General features: G+C 35.2%; 1 protein-coding gene across 2 annotated transcripts in view; it reads left to right on the top strand.

Annotated features, from left to right (window-relative positions):
- The window catches only part of PGR (progesterone receptor), a 36,903-nt gene extending 18,480 nt beyond the window's left edge, over window positions 1-18,423 (top strand). The window contains exons 5-9 of one of the 2 annotated variants that reach the window (XM_071734327.1): window positions 4,850-5,152; window positions 6,548-6,692; window positions 9,533-9,663; window positions 14,689-14,846; window positions 16,393-18,423. In XM_071734327.1, coding sequence (XP_071590428.1) covers window positions 4,850-5,152; window positions 6,548-6,692; window positions 9,533-9,663; window positions 14,689-14,846; window positions 16,393-16,548 — 893 coding nt within the window. In that variant the 3' untranslated portion in view covers window positions 16,549-18,423. Of the gene's footprint in view, window positions 1-4,849; window positions 5,153-5,907; window positions 6,074-6,547; window positions 6,693-9,532; window positions 9,664-14,688; window positions 14,847-16,392 lie in introns of those variants that run through there. The other variant, XM_071734335.1, reaches the window with a different exon arrangement.
- The last annotated feature ends 954 nt before the right edge of the window (window positions 18,424-19,377 follow it).

Here is a 19,377-nt window from a genome sequence, read left to right as displayed (position 1 = left end):
AGGTAACTAAAACAGAAAAAGTTGGACAGTTTTGCTAGCAATATTTATGAGGTGGTTTGTTCTCATCAGTGTGTCCTCATAAAAGGATTTTATGTCCTCATACTTAAAAAGAAACCTTGAGGATAAAGTTGCTTCTACTCAGTTCTTTACCATCATGTGTCAAGAAAACAAAAACAGTGTTTCTCTTTGGATCACATTTTTTCTCAGCTGGTACTAAGCGATTGTGAATAGTATCTTTGTATTTAGAGATAAGTTGTTCTCCTAAGCCAGTTCATGTTGTTTAGCCCTTTTCTAAACATACCTAATCGAAGGTATCTTCCATTTTTTGGAGGATACTGTTCAAGTGTAGGTTCTCCAATTCTTGGAGGGGCGTGGGATGTCATCAGATCTCTGCCCTGATATCCCTATCTACTCCCTATCTCTTCTGGAAAGAAGGGATTTGGCAGCAAATAGAAGAAAACATTGAGTCAGTGGAAAAAAGGAAAGATCAGATGAAGTCAGGACTGTGGCATCTTTCGTTTTTTTTCTTAGCTACATCAGGCTGAACAAGTTATTTCAGGTGATCTTAATGATGTCCATAGATATGGGACCATTAGGAAGCTGATTAACCTATGCAGATAGGAGTGCTTAATATTGAAAGGGGAAGAAAAACCAGATGCCTGCAGTAAGAACAGGAAAACAAGAGTGAGGCTATATTGTTTATAAATGAGGATTTGAAATTCAAAAGAACAAAAAGACTCAAGATAGGCTGTTCAACCATAATGCTTTTTTTACTGTTATTGTCATCTTTCTTCTGTTCTGCATTTCTTACACTTCCTTTATTGTATCACATGAGCAATATTCCCTACCCATGACTTGCTGTGTTAGTAACAAAATATGATTCATATATGGTATACTACTGAGCACTGATAATTTTCTCCAGGATTTAAGTATCCATCAGAAAATTTCCAGTTTGTGGAACAAATTACATTCTTAGATACATCCTTGAATATTTTTAGCCTATCAGAATTGACAATACTTTAGATATTTTTGTGTGTTTACAACCTATTGTATTTTAAGACTTTTGTGCATATTCTGGTTTCTGCCACTTAGGACTTCCCGTAGATACACTTTTGTTCTTTTACTCCTGCTGCTTAGTTTCTTAATGCTAACCTTCAGTTACTAATTGCAGACCTACAATATTACTTAATCAAGGTGAAAAAGACTAAGATTTTACAGTCTGTTAACTATGGGATTAAGAACTATAAATTTTTATTGCAGTAATTAAATTAAATTTACTGTTGCGAGTACACTTCCACTGAATGTTACTGAGTGGCAACCCTATAGGTAGAATATTATATTACATTGCCTACAGTTCAATTTTCTGACCCCAATTTAAAAGCAATTAACCAAACCAGAATTATTTTAAGATAAATTGTAATCAGTTGTAAGCATATTATAGGGTAGCATATTTCAACATATATTTCAAAATTCCTGAGTTACAATTGTCTGTGGGAGTGTTAAATGTCTTTGAGTTTTATAATCTCATAATGGGACATGTTCTATCTCCTTTTTAATTTTCTACCTTGTAGGATAGCAGGTAGCTCTGTCAGGTCCTGGAATAAACAAATACTCTGCTTTTCTATTTTCTATCAGTGAATCTAATTTTCCCAGAAGAGCTATCACAGATTCCTTGTTCTGCTGTATTGCTAAATTATTGCTTTCTTCATTGTTTCAGTCAGCTTTTAGTTCAAGCTGCAATGATTACATGGAGACATATTTGAACTAATTTTCTAAATAATATTTTCTGAGGTAGCATCAAAGGGCTTATTAAAACCAAGATGTATTACTTCTGCTTTGCTGCTTTGTTCCTGTATTTTGTATACACACTTCTAGGGTGTACACAGCTTGTTCTCATACACAAAATGTAGGAGCATAGTGACCTTAAAGTCAGAGCCACACTGTTCTGTCAGGAATAATGAATCATTGACATTTTTCACCTCATTACAGAGTATGGAGAAGGATAGTGAGATGTTAGACTTTTACTAGAAACCCAGCCATTTTAATATGAAATGTCTTCTATCAGAAATGTCTGATTGTCAGTGTGATGCTGTATACCTAATTAAAAGAACATTAAAGTACATAGTTGGGATTTAAGGAGAAAATTATGATATATTTGATTATGAGATTAAATAGATGCAATTTTATACATTTCTTGATGTTTTCTTGGTACATGTAGTACACAAACCTGTGTATATGGTATTCATAATAATTGAGGGTATGGTAACAGAGCACTAATAAACTGTTTGAGTGGTTGGGTTAACTATCTTAAAAAGTAATGGAAGTGCTACAAAGAAAAGGTGTGCTGCCTAAATATGCACAGACAGATTTAAATATTAAAGTGAATAGTTTTAAGAGTGGATTAGTATCGTTTACACATTACAGGACTAAGTGGATACATTTTCTCTATCTTGCATCAGGAAATTACCTGGATATTTTTGTAAGCAGCAGCTGAAAAACTAAACTATTTTTGCATCTGCTTAAGATCTTGCATTCACTTGACATGGTCTCCTTGGGGTAGATGGTAAAGTTTACTGTGGGTTAGAAGTCACCTCTCCACTAGAGAAAAAGTGGAGTTGCTTTACTGGTGGCTGTTAAGCAACATAATTAGAAATAAATACATAAGCAATTCTGCAAGCCAGTGTGACATTAATTCTGATACATTTAATCACTTGGAAACATGGGTACTTATTAACTATTAACATTTCCATGTGATAAGCACTCTGTTTGGTTTCTTTCTTTACTTGTTCTCTGAACTGTAAAAGTATCTGAAGCCATTATTTCAGAAAATACCTGAAATCATGATTTATGAACTATCAAATGTTCCTTCTGTTTTCCTTCGTGCCTGAACAATGGTTAGTGGGAAATTCCCAGCATGTTTAGGACTATGTATAGCTTTGTTGAGATAGAAATGGGCCCTAGCTCTCTTGTCATAATATATTGGCTATTCTTTTGAGGCTTTTTTTGGTTCAGCAGTAACATAAGTTGTAAATATGTGTTTCATTCTCTACCAGGAAGTCACTGATGAGAAATATTTGTATTCTTACCTCAAGTGACAAAATGAGCATAAGATTGTTGGGGCACTTGACACTAAGCTGATTAAACTCACAGTTAAGTTGGTGGTATTCTGACCCCTGACTTGGATGGATGATGAGTGTTACTGAAGAGTCCATCACTCATATTTATACTATCAATATATGTTTCTTGAAATATCATTTAGTATGCTCCCACACCTCTTAAATTTAAATTGAAGTTTTGCACTTCTGTGTACTACTTACTTTTTGTATATGAAATGGATAACCGTGTATTTAAGATGGGGTAACACAAAATTACATTTTTTAAAAAAGCAGATTTTGGCTTTTTAGATTGTGTTCATCTGCTGAATCTTGTGTTCATGAACAAGAGGATTGATTCTGCCTCCAGTTATGATAGTACACATCAAGAGTAATCAATTCAGGTAGTAGAATTTGTTCTGTATAAAATACTTAAAAATAGAATAAGAAATCTTTCCATGTTTGTTATATAATTTTTTTTGAAGCTGTACTAATGAGTAGTTTGAAAAAGGTCAGTGTAATTCTCTAAACTATACATTCTAGGTCTTAAAAAGTGGAGATACTGGATTTTCATAAAATCTGCTACCTTCTATGATAAAGGAATATTCCATATTCCTGAAGAATATGGGATATGTGAGTTCCTTAGACATTTTTGATGAATCTGTCTGTTCTAGTGCACAACACTAAAACAGCTAAAACAAAGGCAGTAAGAGACTGAGAAGTCTTTGTCTCCTTCCTTTAATTTGTGCAAATTTCCCTTGTCTAATCTTTCACTTGTAAGTAAAATACTGTTTTTCAAACAAGTAGTGTTTTTCATCACCTTTGAGGGTTTATTCATAGTGCACGTGATCCATGCATCCACCTCTACATGGGTTTGCCTTTGAAATGTGTAGTTTGGTAATCTGTTACTGAGGCTTACTGACTTTCCAGGCTCTAAAGGTTTGATTTTCTGTGTCTATGCAGTGAACTTCTGGACTGTTTCCATGAAAGAGATTTGAAGAGTTGCTACCTAGAGCTCTGTACGTTTGCATAGCTGTACCAGATGTATTATCTGAGCTTATTTGGGGAAGGCAGTTGAACTATTTTACTTCTTTTAGTTAGTGTTCTTCAGACCACTGCAGTATGGGAATAAGAATTGCATATACTAAAAAGAGAAATTATTCTCAAGGAAGTGATGAGTTTTGTATATGTTGACATGTGGTTTTACAGTATTTGTTGGCATTTCATCAATCTCCTGGATTCTGTTTTCTTTTTGTTAAGCAGGAGGAAAATATTACACTACAAATCATCAAAACAGAGTTTAGTCATGATCCTCTATGGACCTAGAGAAAAGTATTTTCTGTGTTTATGTTATTTAATGACTAGCATTTTTGTTTCTGAATATTAGGGAGAAAAAAGAAACTGTATCCTTAATGAACACTGAATAGAAGCTGAATTGTAGAGCCAGCTGGCTCAGTTGTTGGCATATGATGGAACAGTGGGAACTGAACCAAAAAACACTTTATGAGGTTACTGTAACCTAGAATTCATGGCAATAATTTTAGTGGGTGGGTACTGTTCATCTCTCAGTGAAGGGAGGAGGATATGGAGGGAGAAACTCTTAAGAATTTTCCATTATTATTTCTTAGCTATATAGAGTCAAAAATAGAAAATCCACTCTGAAGACAGTTCTGGTTTCCTTGTATAGATTAAAAGTGTAATCCAACACTACTGGAAAAAACGAATCTTTGTAACAGATGAACAATTTTCTTTTTCAGGTCGAAAATTTAAAAAGTTTAACAAAATGAAGATTGTGAGAACATTAGATGTTGCACTCCAGCAGCCAGCAACTCTTCAAGATGAAAGCCAATCTCTAACCCAAAGGCTGTCCTTTTCTCCAAATCAAGAAATACAGTTTGTTCCCCCAATGATAAGTGTTCTACGAGGCATTGAGCCAGAAGTTGTCTATGCTGGTTATGACAATACAAAACCTGAAACACCAAGTTCCTTGCTGACCAGTCTAAATCATCTTTGTGAGAGGCAGCTTCTTTGTGTAGTCAAGTGGTCTAAATTGCTACCAGGTAAAAACACTTTTTACATGTAGTGAGTTCTAATTAAGCAAGCATGTCATAGAACTAGCAGTCAAAGTAGAATATTATTGTCTACCTGTTAATTAATTTGCAACAAATTCTAAAATTATTAACCTTCCACTTCATCAGATAATACATGTATCAATCAAATACATTTAACAGAAGGGCGCTTTTAAAGAAATGAGTTTAACTATTTAGACTCACTCCAAAAAAACAACAGAAGCCTAGAATAGGTGATGGTTATAGCAGCCTTTCCACCCAACACCCTTCTACTATATTAGTCATTATTTTGGTATGAAAAAAAAATTCTGCATATTCTTTTTCTTATTAAAATGAATTTTTGAAAGCAACAGAGAAACACTGTAATAAAGAATGTCAGTTAGAACTATCCAGCTCAGAAATAGACTAGTAATGAGAAGTAACTGAATTTATAAAAATTCAAGGCAGGTTTCTAGAAAAAATCACTGTTACTTATGTGCATGTGCTGTATGATTAAAGGGACCTGGTCCTGGGGCATATAAAAATTAATATAATGACCAGAAAGCCTGGAAAGAAAGTTTCATGTGAGCTCAGTTTGACACTTCGAAGTTTGACACCTGAGCTCAACCTGACACTGTTGCAGGAAAGGGTAATCCCTATTGCTGCTCTTCCCCATTGCAGCTTGTCCTTGTCAGACCTCTTGGTTGAACTGATTCATCTCATTAGTGAGAAGAAAAACAAACCTTCTTTTTTTTTACCCTCTGTAGTTTTCTGGTTTCATGAGCTGAACCAGTTCACTGAAGAGTGGCATGAATGCCAGAGCTTGCTTGAAGGAGGTAACAGGACCAGGTAATGAAGAACAGGACCACTGCTTGCAGTGGCAGGAAGGTGTTAGATTGGCTCATAACAATAAAGTTATCAAGGAGCTAGAGTTATCAAAGGCAAACACATAACTGAATAGTCTTCTCTTTAATTAAATGCAAGAAAGATATTTATTTTTGGATGTTTACTGTGTTACAGCTGTGTCTCTTCTTAAGAATACTGAGATCCAAGATACCTATAGTAAATTAGAGTTGGTTACAGGGGTCATGTTACCAACTGCCCTATTTTTGCCAAAGGAAAATGAAATGCATTCCTGTTTCCTGAAATAGTCACTTCTGACTAATGTTGATTTAGGTTTGACCATTTCAAAGTACTGGATCAGAACAAAAAGACAATGGGTTAGCTATCAATGTGAGAAAGCCAGTTATTATATGAACTTCACAAATTTCTGAGATCTACATTCCCAAAAGCACTTGTCTTTCCAGGTGTTCTCAATTTTATAGATACAAGTTAATCTCAGAACAACTGAATCAACTGCTGTTTAATGAGAATTATAAAGTATTTTAACCTTAATTTAATTTCCAGGTTTTCGGAATTTACATATTGATGATCAGATAACCCTCATCCAGTATTCCTGGATGAGTCTAATGGTTTTTGCAATGGGATGGAGATCATACAAACATGTCAGTGGTCAGATGTTATATTTTGCACCAGATCTGATTCTAAATGAGTAAGTAGACTCTGCTGTTTGCATATTATAAATGATATTTTGAACTTAATTGCCTCAATGAGAATGTAACTTCATTAAGGCCAAGATTTCATTAATTAATTGTTCTGTTTCAAAACTAACAGAAGAGGAAAATCCTCTGATCATATTTACATTAGATAACTTTGGCAAGGGTTTTTTTTAGAATCCCAAATATTCTATAGATGTGGTCAAACAAAAAGAGTTCTAATAATCTTTTAATTAACTAAAAGGAAAAAAAAGTATGTTGGAAGATTTATCTGAATAAGACCTCAGTTTATGTTTAATAAATTAAACTAAGTTGTATTTTCTTTGGTCATTGGGTGGTTTTTGCAAATAGTTTGTGTATAGACTAAAATATTACTTTTGGCACTTTCTGATAAAATGATTCTAATGTACATTTATTGTTAGAAAATTGTAACAATTTAGTAAGAAAGAATTTTAATATTAAGGATAAGCTATGTGAGACTTCTCTTTTCTGATTGGAGGGGATATTGTTGGCATAGAATTTCCTTGACTATGTTGATGAATTCAAGTAAGCTATACTTCAGCCTCTGTCAGTTTTCAAGCTCTGCAAGTTTACAGAAGAAGAGGGACCTGAATTTAAAATCTATAGGCATGCAGCTTCTTGCCCGTGAAATTCTTTATTGAAAATATTTAGTGGAACTGGCCCTGTAGTTCCTGACCTTTTCTCTTCCAGATGACTTAAATCACTGGGAGGCTATAGAGTAATGGCATAGAGTAATGAATTCTTTCTTTTCCCATGTGTATTAATTATGCTGTACAAATTGAAATACTTCTAAGGGATGAGATTGAGAGAACTTCTAAATGTATTCCGTTTGAGCATAGCCTGTGATATATCTCATGGTTTCTTTCAGAAGAAACTGAGACAGCAGTAATGTCAGGTCTTGGGGTTGGCCTGTAAGTGGACCACTGCTGCCACCTTGCGAAGAAGACTCTTGAAGAATAGGTTTGAGATTTACAAACCCTGTTTATAATTCCTCTGAGACAACTTCTTGTTTGCAGCTCCAGATCAACTACCTTGAGAAAGTGGTGGACTGACATGATACCCTTCTCTTGGTTTACCTCCTCAGGCTCGTATCAGAAACATTATAAACAGAGTTAGACCTGAAGAGTAACTGGAACACTGGTAACTGGTAGTCATAGCTGCAACTATTTTTTGGGAAATAAGTTAGCTTTAAGATCAGTATAAAATAAGCAACTTGCTTGTCTACAATAATGTCTAAGATTGTACTTTTGTGATCCCTTCAAGCAAAGATAAATGCTGAACACAGCCAAAAAAGGTCAACTTAACTCCATCTGTCTCCCTGCCCTGTTCATGCATCCCCATGATTTCACTTAGGCTGGATCAAACACAATCTGCTGCACTGTCAAACAGATGAGGGGATGATATGCTTGAGAAGTATCCAAGAAGTCATTAATTAGGAGGTGGAGGTGATACCTGATCTGACTCATCATGTGGACATGATGCCAGAATAGCTGGAGTGCATGTCTAGAGGTGGAAAGAGACAGTGGAAATTCCTTCTGCAGGGCAACATACACTTCAGTTGTTTAAAAGTGACTGTGGCACCACAGTCCAAAAATTGTTATACTGCCAATCTGTCATTTAGTGAACTGAGTTGTAGTGCTCCTTGGGAGTGACTTGTTTGGTAGCATTGATTTCAGACCAATAAAGCCAGAAGTGTTAATTTGACAGTGATTTAATCAGTTAAAACCTTACAAGGAAGAACTGTTACTTACATGTTGCAGTGACTGAAAAACATGACTAAGAACATTAATTAAGCATACCCTGAAAGCTGCTGTCACCCACCATAGCGATTCTCAGAAATGAATAGATTTCACACAGCTATAGAAAAAAACAGTCCTTTCAGAGCTAAGAGATCTAATTTTTATGTTTAAGTCATTTAGGAGCTGGTGGGAGATACAAGATGTTGAACAAAGCTGAAATAATTTTTATTAAAGAGAACAATAACACTTTAACAAGAAAAGAACAAAAACAACCCCGGTGCATTGAGAGAAGTCTTGTATTCACAGAAAAACTCTTCTGTTTTTGTTTTTGACAGTACTGCCTGCAGTCAGGTTGGAGCATTGATCTGAATTACATAAGGGGGACAGGCAAAATTTAATCTTGCAGCTGTTGCATCTGATTCATCTGGCTCAAGATTTAGCTTTGTAAAATTAGCCTATCTTAGCTTATCTCAAAGAGAAAAGTAGATTGAAGTACTATTTTTATGTAATTCCTTTGTTATTTGTCCTGTTTACTTCTGCAGAAGTTTAGATAAGGCTGTATTGTTGTCTAAGTTTCCTTAGATACTTTTTGTACATATTTACATTTAGGATTTCTAACTGTTTCTTTAATGGCGTAAAATTGCTATAAAATAATATCATTGTCCTTATTAAGAGAATGTTAGGGTTACTATGAAGTATTCTGATGCACACAATTTTGCAAAACCTAAGAACAAGTTTTCTATAAACTTTCAAGTTTATCTTTAATTTGATGCTTTGAAATCTTTTCAGAGAGGGTTAAAATCTATCAACATCTAAAAGAAAAAAAAAGAAAAATTTCATATTAATTACTGGGATGCTTTTAATTAATAAACCCCCTTCTTTCTTGGTGGATAACGTTCAGCTTTGATGGTCTCCAGGGTTTTTATGTCAGAAAACTGTTTATGTGTATAACCTCTTTTTTTAATTCCTGTAATTGAGCTGATAACAAAGGACTTCCTTCAAGCATTTAGTACTGGAGACATTCCTTTTCTTTGTTTTCATGTTTTAATTTTTTTTTTACCTTTTCTGGGTGTAAGACAGAGGATGAAAGAATCATCGTTCTATTCCCTGTGTCTATCCATGTGGCAACTCCCACAGGAATTTGTCAGGCTTCAGGTTAGCCAAGAAGAGTTCCTGTGTATGAAAGCACTGTTGCTTCTCAACACAAGTAGGTTCTTTTCTTTCCCTCTAACATATCACTATTAAAAGAGCTTTGAATCGTGCTGTTTAACTTGACAATTGCTAAGCTATCTGGCTTAACAAGTGGAAACATCTTTAGAAGGAATGTTTGTATTCCAAGAAATAGAAATATGTTTTCTAGTATTTATGTGGAACAAATAATTTGTGATTCATTGTTGGTTTTATTCTGTATAAAAGCACTAAGGAAATGTTGGCTCCCTTTTGCTACACTGTGTTATGCATTTGCACATCAAGCACACAGGATATCTGCCTGGAAGCTCTTCAGCTTAAATGACTCTTTGCTGATTTTAAAAACCTTGCAAGCATTGGAAATGTATTAAAATATTTAATAAAGTTTCAGGACTGAGGGCTTTATCTTGGCCAAGAATTTAAAACATGCTTACTCAAAATAATTAGTGAGCTGAACATGACAAACAATACTAACATTTAATCGACTTTTTATAGCTGTAAATATGTCCAGTTGAGCAGAGATATAAACAAAATGGAAATGTTTTTCTTTGGTTTGTTTCTCTAGAAAAAATCCCTTGTTCTTTTCAATCATGTGTATCTTTTAAGGAATCCAGCTTACAGCTGCTTTCCACTTTATAAGGGAAATGTGTTAGTTGATGAAGTTATCTTCCAAAATCTTTTAAAAATACTAAAATATACATCTATTTTTATTTTATATCTACTTATATACATCCATATACAATATCTACTTATATACATCTATTATTATTTTATCTATTATTTATTATATAATTATTACTATTATGAATCCACAAATAGAAAGTTTTAAAATGGTACAGATACATTAGAAATAAGAACAAGTACCTCCAAGAAATATAATTGGAAGAATGTTGAAGTTTGGTTCTCTGCAATTACAAAGTCGGCGGAGATGTGAAAATCCTGCATAATCTGCTTTCTGATTTTACTGAGTTCCAGTAAAAGACAGGGAAGTAAAATACATTCCTTCTTAAGCTGTGGTTGGCTGCTATTAGCATAAAATCATACTTAAAAAAAACAACAACTTGGTCACAGCACTGTATAAAGAGTAATGATTCAGTTTAGCTCATATGAACTTAAAATTTACTAAGTTAATAGTAAGATGCCATAGACTCTGCTGAAGCAATGAAAATAACGTGGACAAAAATTCCTCTCTGGTATAACTCCAGTTGCTTTGTTGGAATTTGGAGGTATTCCTGGTTTCAGTGTTTTTCATCTTGTTTTCATAAAAAATTAACTCCTTTGTGTATATGAACCTTGGAGAAAAGTTCTAAATTTCAGTGATTTGGTCCATGTCCCTCTCACTTACGAGTGCATCAGTTTAACAGTATTCATAATTTCTACCATTCTTTGTTGACTGCATTTCCCTCAGAAACACATTTCTAAAATTATGTGTTTATATGATATTTTTTATAATCTTTTTTTCATATATATATTTCAGCATAACCAAAAATTAAATAACGAGGAAGTTATCATTTCTACCTACGCTGTTAAGGTTTGCTTTATGTTCTCCCCTGCACTTGTGTTATAAAAAAAAATAATCAGATCTTTGGGAAAAGACACACACCTAACCTTTGTTGCTGAGGCATTTGTACTGTATAAATGTAATTCCACAAAACTCTTTTTCAAAAAAAAAGATAAAACTTCATTTTTACAATAAAGTGATTTTGAATACTACTTTTATTTTAGTCATGCTATTCATCTTAATCATCTTCACATGTGAAAGTATGCCCGTTTCAAGCTTTTATATACTGACAGTAAATCAGGCCTGAACTTTGTCTCTCAATATGTCTTGTATTTGATTTATTATTTAGATGAACTCTTTTACTTTTAAAATAATTTTGAAGGAACAGTGCTTTGTATGAAACACAACTGAATGTCAGTCTGGATACATTTCTAATTTCTAATGTAAATTTTAAGTTTTTGTATTTACAGTGTTTCTATTAAATTTGGTATGGTTTAGACATTGTATTATAATTGTGACAGTTTTAAAGCTGTCTTGAAAGCAGTATTAGTCTTCACAAAAGTGGACCAACATTCCTGTTTTATGCAATTGTTTCCATTTTACAGATCCTTATTTACTCTGTGTAATATTCTGTCTTGTAGTGGTGCCCCAAAAGCTGAAAAGAGGGCACCATCTTACAGAGGCCACATACAGCTAGGAACTAATATTATAAAAAGTTCAGAAAGTGTATGACTTAAGAAGGTAGAGCTATTAAAGAAAAAAAAAAAGGAGAAATAAGCATATAGCAAGTTCAGTTCTATCTCTAACACTTTCCAGACTTTGATTTAGAGGTGTAGCACAACCTTGTTGCCTGAGATCTTGATTGGGTTCTTGCCACATCCTCATTCTTTATGTATGTTTAGGGTGGAGGAGCACTTGAGTTACCTGTGTTTAAATTACATTTGTGCATGTAAGATGTTCTAATTCTTCACTCAAATCAACAGCTTAGTGGAACCTCTTGTAATTAGATGGGAATGTAACTGTGCTTTTGTAGAATTCTGGGTAAGAGGTCATGCATTGCTGGCAGAGATCTTTAAACTTAATTCACAAGAGAAATGTAGGAACTTCACTGCTTTTTTTAGAGACATAAGTCAAAGAAAGCATCCACCTAACCATAAATTCCATCAGAATGTCACTCTTAAAAAATATTTCCTAGGGGTCTGTCATTCTGCTGTTAGACATATCCAGAACTGTCCAGGCTTTGAAAATTATGTGGTTCCCATCCAGGCTTTGAAAATTATGCTGTTCTTTTTCTATGACATTCTCTCCACTGTGAGTATTCCTGCCTGTGTTACTCCTAAGCACATTGCATTCTCATCAAAGCAGAACTTGTCTCTTCCATTCTGATCTTTGACACAGATGTGAAAGTCACCCTTTCAGATAACTCTTTTTGTCTGTTTGAACTTGAGGGAATGTACTGAGTCAAACCAGAAAGGTCCACCTCCTCCCCATTTCATCCCCATCTGCTGCCAAAAGAAATCTAATATGGCATCCCTAGGAGCTGGACTGGTATTAGGGTGTTACAGATGTACTTTTTCAAGCAGTCACCTATTCTATATTTTTAGTTTTGTTTGAATTCTGCTTTAATTAGGAGTCAGTCTCTGACTTCCATAGCCATCTTGGTGTTTAGACACATTTCTTTGAAGTAAACTTGCTGTTTTCTGTGTGTCTCCCTCCTTGCCTCAAACATCCACTTGTCTGAAGAGACACAGCAAGAGACATCCTTGGCAAACAGGATCATTTCTTTTCTTGGTCAGTCTCCTACAAAATAGGAAAGGCTTCGGCCTAAGTAGAGTATAGAAATGAACTTGTGTTTTGTCATCTCTCTCTTGGATGGAGGTGAGGGACTTCTAATTTTAATCTGTTTGCCTGAAGTGTCTCCTTCCCCCTTACCTTCTTCTGAGGAACCAGGTACAACTGAGACAACTGACTTCAGAACAGGGTTTATGATTGCCAAAGGAAAGCAGTGCTTCCCTTAGTTCAGTGTAGCAACCTAATTCTCTCTCAAGGAGTGAATTTAGGTCCAATTGCCTTATAGCCATCTACTTTTGAGGTCACTTCTGTTCTAAAAATTCCATTCTTAGCTACCTGACCACACCATGCATTGTACAGTCAGCACACAAATGTATTTTTGTTTTAAGTCCAGAAACTGACAAGCCACCTGGAAGTTAGGTGTTATAGTATCTAACAATTCAATGTTGTTATGAAGCAAGGTTCAATTTTTTTTAAAGAGGTGCACATGAAATGTGTTCTGGCCTGATAGTAACCATGGGCTGATACCAGACTGAAGATACTCTAGGTAACTAGTTAACTGGCATGAGGTTTATTTACCTCTGTGAGTTAGTCCCTATGACATTATTTTAGAGTCTGTGGAGGAAAGTAAGCATATATATAACATATCTAAGTATATCTCTTTGTAAATCTACTTCTAAAATCTGAGTTTTTTCCACATTAATACTACAGCAAGCTGTGGTACCAAGCCCAGATGGAGATACCTGTACTGTAAAATGTCTGAAGTTTGGTGAGGTGAACCCTTGCCCTCATGCTTCCTTATAGAATACAAAGTGTTAAGTGTGATGTGTCAGTGTGAAACATTATTGATGAAAGAAGGAAAAGGGAAAGAAATTTAACAGCTCTTTTAAAACCTATATGTTAGGAACAAGACCGTGTTTTAACATATAATTACTAGAGCAAAGAGAGAATTTAGATCTGATTGTCAGTTGGGAATGTTTTTTCAGGGTTCATTTCTTCCAGTTTTCATTTCTTAAGTGCCTTAAAATAAATTGTAAGACTTGGATACTACACTCTGCCATATCAAGGAAGGTGGAGTCTAGAGTTTATGCCTGTTCCCTTACAATGCTGCCAGTACTTACCATCAGTGATCAAATATGGTCTTGTCACTAACAGGTTCATTTCTCAGTGTCCTCATTTTGGTCCTTAGGGCTGACCATTAAGAGAAGAGTGAGTTCAACCATTTGTTCCTCCTTGTTGATTTCTCTAAAAGCTGTTCATATATAAGACTCACAGTGCATCTTTTCTGTTCAGTGAAAGGTCCAAACAGGAAGCCTGAGCCCTGGATGCTTTTCTGTCCACACTACATGAGAATTGCTAATTCTTAACCCCATTCATTCTTGACTGCCTTTTGAAGCACTCTAGCTAGATGTTGGTAACATGAATCTGCTATGAGGAGGGCTGTCTCTCAGCAGTGTAAACATGAACTCCTTTGTAATGTCTTTCCTCAGTCACAGGAGTGGTTCTTTTGGCCATCTTCAGCAGAGAGCTGTAGCTGAAGCTTAAGGTTCTTCCCAGCAGATAGTCTGACTGTTGCTGGTCTATCCTTTTGACTGACTGTTTCACTGGTTTTGGAGTAACTTGAACAGGAAGTGGTACTTGGCATGTAATAATGACTTGCACTGCACAGTGTCAAATATAAATTGTTCCTGTGTCTGAAATTTATCTGTTGTCTTCAGAATAAGTTGCAACACAAGTGTTACTTCTTTTTAGTTCCTTTGGAAGGTCTAAGAAGTCAAAGCCAATTTGATGAGATGAGAACGAGTTACATCAGAGAACTGGTGAAGGCGATTGGGTTGCGCCAGAAGGGCGTTGTGGCCAACTCGCAACGTTTCTATCAACTTACCAAACTTATGGATTCCATGCATGATGTAAGTTTACTTGTTAATGTAATATCATTCTTTTTATGTAAGAAGGAACTAAGGAAATCATAAGGAAAGAAATTCTAGAGAAAGTGGCGTGTCAACATTTCTAAAGCACAAAAGAAACTCCCCACATTTTTCCTTTAGTTTTTATGTTTGTGTGGATAGCTGGCTATATGTTAAGCATCAATATGCATTATATATGTATTATATGACATACAAAATCTAAGTATTTGAGAAACATACCTTTGAATGCTACCATTATTTCTGTAAAGTAGGACAATTACAGTTTTTGGTAGGGGGTGGCATGTATGTGTGTGTGCATGTGTATATGAGTTTATGAAAACATTTAAATAATGAAAAGAATGTATAATTCAGGTTGCAAAGTTAGGCTTTTAAGAATTAGAGAGAGAAAATGAAGACTGCTTTTGCAACCTTAATTCTGCTACTTTTACGTGTATATTCTATGCTATTTTTCCAGTTTCTGTCTGTATTGGGAAATGAGTAATCTGTGAGAACTCTTGTGGTGCTATTGTAGCATCTTAAGAGCCATAAGTGTCTTAAAAGATGCAGCTGAATCCACTCCACTTCTCTGAGAGTCCAATATGGATTTCATTGGCTTAATGTCTATTAAAACTGAGAAATAACATTATGTTTAAATCTTTGCCCACGTGAACAGTGTTTTGCAATGGCTTGTGTATCTCTGCAAGGGAGGCAAAAAGCAGAGGTGAAGGGCTATACATGATGGGTTTAGCAAGTGCTGGGGAAGTGACACTAAGGTAAGTTTAGGAAGAGTGCTTTTGAGTCCACTGCTGGTTGTGAGGAACTTGCAGGGAGTTCAGAGAAGGATGGGATCTTTGCATGTGTAGAGTATCTTCTTAGTTCAAGTCACTATTTCAGCTCAGGATGAAAAAGAAAAAAGTAATTACACTCTGTGTAATTAATTCTCTGTGTCTGTGTGTTACAGTTAAGGACAGCAGAAATAGTATATCTGACAACATAAAGATCACAGGTCTTCAAGGAAAACTATAAAATGGAAACTTCTCAGAGACAGAAGAGGTGAAATAGTTGCATTTATTAAGCAGCTGCTTTCAAGGGACAAGGGCCTGTGGAGTTTGAGGTTTTCCATGTACCCAGACATCATCATCAGAACCATGGAAAAGTGCACAAGGAAATAATAAATGCTATTGTCAAAGCAGTGTTTGAGTAGCATAGAGTAAACAGGGCATGGGTATGTGTTGGATGAGAGACTAAAATGAAAGATTGAATAGTTGTTGAGTAATTGCTGTTCTTCATGGTGCATGTCGTGTGAGGATGGCAACACTTTGGCATATTGGCAAGGCACTGTTTTTATGTGAGATTCCAGTTTTTCATATGGGAGGATGTTTTAATAGGGAATCTCATCAAGTACCCACATTATTGATTCAAGGAGTGTCAGAGGAAGATAGATAATGATGTCAGCTGATGGATGTATGAGATTAAGTGATTGACAGCATGCTTATCTGGCTGGGTTACTGTTAGCTGATTAATGTTGTTTGTATTTTATTAAATCCAGCTAGTGAAACAGCTCCATCTCTTCTGTCTGAACACATTTCTCCAGTCCCGTGCACTGAGTGTTGAATTCCCTGAGATGATGTCAGAGGTGATTGCTGCCCAGCTACCCAAGATTCTGGCGGGGATGGTGAAACCTCTTCTCTTTCACAAAAAGTGAAATGTCTTTTCTCTTATCATAGAGATGCTTTCTGGTTCATTTTTTGTTTGTTTATTTTGGTCAAGATTTTGCAATGTCAGGACTTCAGTATATTTGTCATACTTACCCTGCCTACTGCTTTATACTTGTAACATAAAGAGGCCATTGAAGCTTGATGTACATATTGTGAGTTCCTGATTCCTTACCTGCAAAAATCACAACAGTCATAAGAAATGTTTTGTAAACTTGGCTAGGTTGCTTTTTAGATCTGCATAAGAATGACAATTACTAGAGTTTTCAGATTTCCAAGAACAGTTATCTTATACATTTTTCTTACATATTACATGCTCTAAAATTGCTGATACAACATGGTGTAAACTTGTTACTTTAGTACATGGTGTGGATGGGTACATGTAAGCATGTGCATAATAGAAGATTTTTTAGGAATTAAAATAAATATTGCCCACATTTTCTCACAGATACTTCACTTTCTAGTAACTAATCTGTGTCACAGACATACCCTTCCAAAGTCAGTGTCCAGAATTAAGTATCTGTTGATGCAGTACCTCCATGACTAACTCAAGTTCTAGCCACAAAATATACATTTGTATTCTTCTCTGTGCTCATACTGCATTGGAACTTTGGGTTTCATGTACTGTTTCCTGCCCCATTCAGTGCAGCCCTCCTGCAAAAAATGGGAAAGCTTAGGAAAAGTTTTGTATATATTACACCAGAAGTAATGTGTTTGCAAACCCACTCAGCTTTGGTTTTTGTTATTTTCCATAAAAGTTTGGCACTTATTAAAGCTAAATCACTTAGCTAGCATAAATTCATCAACTTTACAATTCTGTATTTCCGAGCTTTAAATAGAGATGTTTTCACTGACTTAATGTTTTGGATTCCAGTGCTGAATACTCATCAGCCATTAACATCAAAATAGATCAAGATTAAATACAAAAAGAAATGGAAAATATGACTACAAACATTTTGATACACATCAGGCTTATTTCAGTACTACTTAGTGGAGCCACATATTTTATATTTTAAAGGGATGCCATTTCAGCTGGGGTAACCAGCTGTAAAAGAGGAGCTGGACTGAATCAGCTTTACACATTCAAGAAGAATAAGAGATTATAATGTGGTGGTGTTTGTTCCCTTGTTATAGAGATGGAACAACTCATGCTTTTAAGCCAGTAAATTCTTGATATATTCAAACAACAGAGAAATGGAGAAATCCCGCAAAGAATGTATTAATTTTGCCAGTCACTAAAAATGATACACAAATTCTCTAACAATGTAGAAAATGTTGAGTCTTACTTGGGTACCTGTTGGCCATATGCTTTTGATCTTCCCTATTTCATGTTGGAGGCATCCATTGTGTGATAGCAGTGTTGATGGTGTGTAACTTGGTCTGTGTTCTTGTCACGTGAACAGTGGCTCACTGGACCAAAGTTCAGTATCCCTGATCAAATCAGTGTTCCTTATTAAAGTATAAATTGTTTTACTTGTTTGTAAAATTTAAGTCCTGATTCTTGAAAACAGTGTGGACAACTAACAACTAGATCCAAAGGTCTACTACTATTTTTCATTTCCTAAAGCAAATCAAGAAGAAAGTATGTAACTACTGGGGATAAAACCAGGATGCAGCCCTGGATAAAATGCTACAAGCAAACTTTTGTGTTAATTGACCAGGTTTGTCATTTCTAACTGCCCAGAGCCAAGTGATTTCTTTCATATTCAATACAGTCTGACTCTAAACTGTGATCCTTAAAGCAATTATGTTTTAATAAATAACATAAAATCCTCTATTTCTACATATTGAAGTTTTGTTTTCTTTATTTTACTTTGTATTTGCATTCAGTAATTGTGGAGTTTAGTAAAAAAACTCCATTTCAACCATTCCACTTCATTATTTTCAGTCACTGTTTGATAATTTAAGCATTTCTACATGGCTTGCCACTGAATCAACAGACTGTTTGTTACTCTTTAGATTAAAATGTTAACAGGAACTTCCCACATAAAAAATTATTCCTTGACACCCTAATTCTGAAATTGGAGAATGGATCAGGCAGCATGCTTGCCTTAGGAATGCCCTGGATCATCATACGTCTGTCATTTATTCAGTCCCTAAAATTTGTGCCAAGTGGTTTCCATGTCACTGTGTCCCATAAATACAGTGGATTAGTCTGGAATGGTCCTTAGTTGTCTCAAAGGCATAATCAAAAAGAAAGAGAAGATGTCTTCTGGGAGTAGCTATCAAAAGTTAAAAACTTTTTCAAATTGTATTCCTTAAAGATCTCAAACTCACAGAGAGATGTGTGGTTTTATTTTAAGGAGATCCATGGGTGGTTTTTTGGTAGTGTTTTTTTTTAGTGACTTTTTAGTTCCCTGTGTTTCTCTGCATTCATAATTTGTTAGTGATTATGGTATTTTTTTTGGACTGAGCTCTACAAGTAGGTCCCAGTGAAGCATCCTGGAGTGCTTCTGAATATGCTGAACAAAACATAACAATGGTGGATCTTCTTATGTTGCCTTTTGCACAAGTAAGAGGTTTCAACAGATGAACGTTGTTTTCTGACATTTACATGATGATATGTAAATGCCTGATGATATTGTAAAGGTATGAGACCTGCTGTACTGTGTAGAAAGCTTACCATCTTCTGCAGAATGCAGATACAACTTTTGGCCTGAACTATCACTTCAAGTTCTCTTAAAGTACCTCTTACACTAAAAAATGCAGATATACCTGAAGCTAAAGCCTCTCCTATTTTGTACAGCTTATCTATTTTTGACCCCAGGCCATTAGTGTTGCCTCCTGCTAGTACTTCACTGAAGCAAACAAACAAAACC

This window comes from Heliangelus exortis, chromosome 1 (genome assembly GCF_036169615.1).
Source record: "Heliangelus exortis chromosome 1, bHelExo1.hap1, whole genome shotgun sequence".
Lineage (NCBI taxonomy): Eukaryota > Metazoa > Chordata > Aves > Apodiformes > Trochilidae > Heliangelus > Heliangelus exortis.
Note: the sequence above shows the minus strand (reverse complement) of the source record. Positions and strands in the feature narration are given on the sequence as shown.